Source organism: Teleopsis dalmanni, unplaced genomic scaffold (genome assembly GCF_002237135.1).
Source record: "Teleopsis dalmanni isolate 2A unplaced genomic scaffold, ASM223713v2 unscaffolded_contig_3103, whole genome shotgun sequence".
Classification (NCBI taxonomy): domain Eukaryota; kingdom Metazoa; phylum Arthropoda; class Insecta; order Diptera; family Diopsidae; genus Teleopsis; species Teleopsis dalmanni.
In genome coordinates, this window is record NW_024034485.1 from 1 (window position 1) to 5,636 (window position 5,636).

At 34.9% G+C, this 5,636-nt stretch overlaps 1 protein-coding gene across 1 annotated transcript; it reads left to right on the plus strand.

The window, feature by feature from the left end:
- The first annotated feature begins 2,711 nt into the window (after positions 1–2,711).
- Positions 2,712–5,495, plus strand: LOC119664965. Its single transcript, XM_038074307.1, has one exon. It carries the CDS (start codon positions 2,712–2,714, stop codon positions 5,493–5,495), a length of 2,784 nt encoding a protein of 927 aa, XP_037930235.1.
- The last annotated feature ends 141 nt before the right edge of the window (positions 5,496–5,636 follow it).

A 5,636-nucleotide genomic window follows, 5' to 3' on the forward strand; every position in this document is an offset into this window, starting at 1 on the left:
CCCCAGATCTGCATACCTCCCCGAGGAGCCTGTAACCATTCTGAGATTTGATAACGCGGTGTTGGTAAGTCTGCCAGTTTTCGCAAATAATTTCAGGGCTCTATCCTATCTATCTATAGTGAAACAGACTTTAGCAATTACTCTGAAACAATGGGCAACTAAATATTTTATTGATAAAGAGTGGACTTTCAACCAATTTTGCGTTAAGGTTGGGGGTAACTTTTTATAGTTTATTTCGATTGCACAGTGCCCCGGATTCCATGTGCAAGTCCGTTTAATTTGTTAGTATAAGGCATTTCGCAGATCTAGAAACCTCGTCCTTTTTGGGACAAGGGTTTAAAATTCCGAATGTTAATTTTCGTCTAGCGTTCTTTCCTATATTCTGATTTCGTTATGACAAACAATAATAATGAAATAGAAAGTATTCTATAACAGATATTAATAACAAATAGACAAAAACAATCAGAGTGAAAGCAAACAATCAATCGCCATCCTTTTGAATGACCATAACATTAATGATGTGTAGGAACTCGAATAACTGGGAATCATAGTCAACAGCTATGGTGGCACGTCAATGGATATCGACAGCAGAGTGAAAAAAGCAAAATAGTCTTTCGCGTTGCTTAATAAAGTCTGGAAAGCCAACATTGCAAGTGTCGAAACTAAAATCAAAATATTCAATGCCTGCTTAAAATCGACACAGTGGCGTAACTACATTTTTTAGGCCTGTAAGCAAATTCTAACTAAGGGGCCCCTACCAACATACTATGGGGCCCCTCTTTTTATACTCTTTACACGAAAAAATGTGAAAAGGGTATATAAGGTTTGTCAAGATTTTCGTAACGCATTAAAGAAAACGTCGGAAATACCATTAAGTATATATCAGTACAATATATATATATTTTTTCAGTTCAAACTACTCTCTCAGCTTTTGAACTCTTCGAATGAAACTTTACACACAGTTCACCATTGATTGACAGTGATATAAACTTAACAATCGGATATGAGGTTTCTCCGTTTTTAATAAAGGTATTCAAATGGAATTTGGTGTATACAGTACTGATATTTGCAAAAGACAACGTACAAAATTATTTTTAAATGGGTTTTAATCTAGATATAGCTCCCATATAAACTCTCGATTAAGACACATATTTTTCTTAGAAAAACTTTTTTATTTTATAAATAGGTTTAATATTTTATTTGAAGTACATACATATTATGTACTTTAAATTTAAAATTTACGTATCTTTTAAAAAATGCAATATGAAGTTATTCCAACAAAAACGTTTCGTCCCACTTTTGAGAATTTATTAAAAATAAATACAATGAATAGAAAAATTTATAGTGGGGCCCCCTAAATTCGGGGGCCCGAAAGCGTTGCTTCCAATTGCTTCCCTGTAGTTACGCCATGAATCGACATTATTATATGGGTGCGGAACATGGTCGCCAACGAGGGCGTCAGCTCAGAAGCTACAAACGTTTGTTAATAGAAGCTTGCGACGTATTTTGAACATATGGTAACCTACAAGTCTCCAACGAAAAGTTATTGCGGCGCGCCAAATAAAAGCGAATAGAGAAGAAAATTTAGAGAGGGAAAGAGGGTTAAAAGAGGATTAAGGTGACTGTAAATGTCAAATTGTTGTTTAAAAATCTCATTTAAGCTATGCTGATTACTTCTAATTTTAATTTGTTCAGTACTTACATCTTCCTGCTGATCCGTGGTTTCATCGACATCAATTAAATAAGATTGTTGGTATAAGATTGTTTCTATGAATAACCCGTACTTGGTCCGCTAGTCGCTGTTCCGATACATTATAGTCCGGATGGTGCCCAACGAATATTGTATATAGTGTAGTTCGATATGCTGTCATATCTCTTTCATTGTTTGTAGCTATATAATAGGCGCGTAATAAATCTTTATTTATAGTATTAGTCCATTTTCTGCGCTGTCGTGGTCTGCCAGCCACGGTGAGAGCTATATCGGAATATATATGCTGTTTACCAGACTGCAAAGGTGTTCTATTTCTGTTGTTCTGTGGCATACTTGTCGAACAGGACCCAGGTACCAAATCCTGCACGCGAGAGTTATGCGATCCCGACGCGGTGGGGTTATCCGATCTCCCTAGATTTACATTATTTTGTTGCTGCATTGTGTATTATTTGTTCACACCTCGTAGTACACGAGGTGGTATTTTATGCCTACTACCAGGTATATCGTCCAGCCGCTCCTAACATGGCGTAAGACACTGACCTAAGAGCCGCCCATTCTGAGTCAGTCGCTATTATGACATGTTCTTCATTTATAAAAACTAGATTTAAAAGCTAGTCTATTCACAGATAGTTATTAGAAAATTTTTCAATTCATCTCTGTTTCTTTCAGTAAAACGTAGCTGGTTGACGTATTTGTTCATTTCGGTTGTCACTGTTCTGGGACGGTCTCGTCTCCTACTCCTTGCGGGTTCCATTCCATAACTGCGTGGGCAATTGCGTCTGTCAGTTTTTTCAATGTGTAGCCAAGCCAATTTGACATTTACAGTAACCTTAACCCTCTTTTAAGGCCACGCATTCCGAAAATTAATACTAGTAAGAAGCTAAGTTTTCTTATTGAAACACTTAACAATGATGCGATCCTGACAAAATTGAACAATGTGAGCAATTTGCAAGAATTACATACTATTGTATATGTATCAGCTATAACAATTGCTACTACAATGGGATGCAAGATAGGACAACCCAGAGATGGACCACGAAGAGCTGCAATTTATGGAAATAAGAGTAATACGCTACGAAGAATACAAATTAAAATTGATCATTTAAGAGGAGACTTAGAAAGAATAAATAAGTACATTGAAGGTAATCCTACAAGAAGACTTAAAAACAGGATCAATAAGATATTAAAAACATACAATCTTCACACACGCTACGAAACAAATCACACGAATATTATTAACACAAGAGACACTATAAAACAGAAACTATGTGTACAAGTAGCGAGACAGCGTAAATACAAGTTGTCGAATCAAAGACGAGAAAACAATAGACTCTTTAACAACAACGAAAAGCAATTCTATAGAAAAATACGATCCAATGCCAATACGTCAGACGACGTATATCCAAGTAAGAATAGTGCAGAAAATTACTGGAGTTCACTGTGGTCCAATACACAAAAACATAATGAATCCGCTCTTTGGATTGAAAAAGAGAAAGAGAAATATCAAGAAAAAAAAATGTCAACTTGTCTAATTACATGTGATCAGGTCAAACGAATTATAGCAAAAACACACAACTGGAAATCTCCTGGACCAGATCACATACAAAACTTTTGGTTTAAAAGATTTACTGCAGTCCATCAAAAATTAACTGAACTTTTAAATGAATGTCTACAAAACCCCGCAACATTTCCAATCATTTTTACGAAAGGAAAAACATATCTAATGGCGAAGAATAATGGATTTAAAGGAAACCCAGCAAATGGCCGTCCAATTACTTGCCTCCCAACAATATATAAGATACTGACTGCTTGTATTGGCGATCTTATAAATACATACCTTACACAAAACGATATAATGTGCGTAGAACAGAAGGGATGCAAAAAACACGCAAAAGGATGTAAAGAACAACTAATAATTGACCAAATAATATTGGAACAAGCAGCTAAGAAAAATAGAAACCTGCACATGTGTTTTATTGATTACATGAAGGCTTTCGATAGTATCCCGCACAGTTGGCTGATTGAAGTCCTGAATATATACGGTATTCATTCAACTATTGTTAATTTTCTTGAACACAACATGACGAGATGGCGAACAAACATAGAAATGTTCACTCAAAATGGTGTCATACGAACAGATGAAATAAGTATTCGACAAGGAATTTTTCAGGGTGACTGCCTGTCAGCCTTGTGGTTTTGTATGGCGCTAAATCCGCTAAGTAATCTCTTAAGGAACGCAAAGTATGGCTTCAAAATTAAAGGCAATTCTCGAGAATGTAAAATAAATCATCTCATGTATATGGATGATTTAAAGATATATGCTTCGACGCGAGAAACCTTAGATAAGCTTATTAAAATAGTCGAGGACTTCAGTAATGACATTAGAATGAAGTTTGGCATTGAAAAATGCAGAAAAATCAGTATTGTTCGTGGAAAAATCGTTAAATTCGAAAATTTTGAGCAAAATGAATCGATTATTAAAGACATGGAAGAAGACGAACTGTACAAATATCTTGGTGTATCTCAAAGCAGAAGAATAGCACATAAAGCTGTAAAAGACAAAGTATATAGTGAATTTAAAGGACGTATTCATAAGATAGCCAAGACGAATTTGCAGGGTAAATCTTTAATAAAAGCCATCAATACTTTTGCTATTCCCATTCTGACTTATTGTTTCGGAATAATACAATGGACAACGACTGAGATACAAGCGATGCAGCGAAAAATACGAACTATGCTCACAGAATACAAATTCCACCATCCAAAGTCATGTTGTGAGCGAATGACTATGCCTAGAAAGGAAGGAGGTAGAGGCCTTATTGATCTACAAGAACTACACGACAATCAAATTATATCAATGAGAGAATATTTTTTAAAGAACGCAGAAAATGATATCTTGTTTAAAATTTTAACCGAAGCAGACAAGCATTACACACCATTAAATTTGGAAGGAACTTTTGAAAGAAAAGCACAAGATCGGCAGTGTAAAGAGCAAGCTTGGGCAATCAAACCGCTACATGGAAGATATTATAGATCCACTAACGCCGACAATGTCGATAAAATTATGTCGCACAAATGGCTTACATGTGGAACACTATTTGCTGAAACTGAGGCATTCATGATTGCAATACAGGACCAAGTAATTCCGACAAGAAATTACTGCAAATTTATAATGTCAGACCCTTCGCTAATTAGTGATAAATGTCGGCAATGTGGAGAACAAACGGAAACTGTAGATCACATACTGGCAGGATGTACATGCTTAGCACAAAGAGAATATACAAAGAGACACAATAACGTGGTTAATATTTTACATAAGCAAATATGCAATAAATATAGACTTATTGATAGAGAAAATGTTCCATACTATAAGTATACACCACAAGCAGTATATGATAATCCAGACGTAAAAATTTATTACGATCGAACTATTTATTCCGATCACACGAGGTTGCACAATAGACCAGATATAACTATTGTTGATAAAAGACGTCGAGAAGGACTCTTCATTGATGTTGCAATACCAATGACCAAAAACATGGATCGTACTTATTTTGAGAAATGTAGTCGATACGCAGAATTAGCTGTGGAAACAAAACGTAATTGGAACCTTAACAAAATTGAAATTCTTCCAATTATAATTAGTGCTGAAGGTGTAACGCCAAAAAGTTTATTGTCGCATATTCGAAGACTTGAATTAAACCAGCGAATTATTGATGACATCCAGAAAAGTGTTATAATTGATTCCTGTCATATTACTCGCAAATTTTTAAATATTAATTAATTTAAAATACCAATCAAATACTAGTTAAAATAGTTTAAATAAATATATAGATATTGTGTTATATTTTGTACTGGCTTAGGCCACCAAAACTTACCAAAAAACCCATTAAGGAGAATTAAATAAAAATAATAATAATAATAA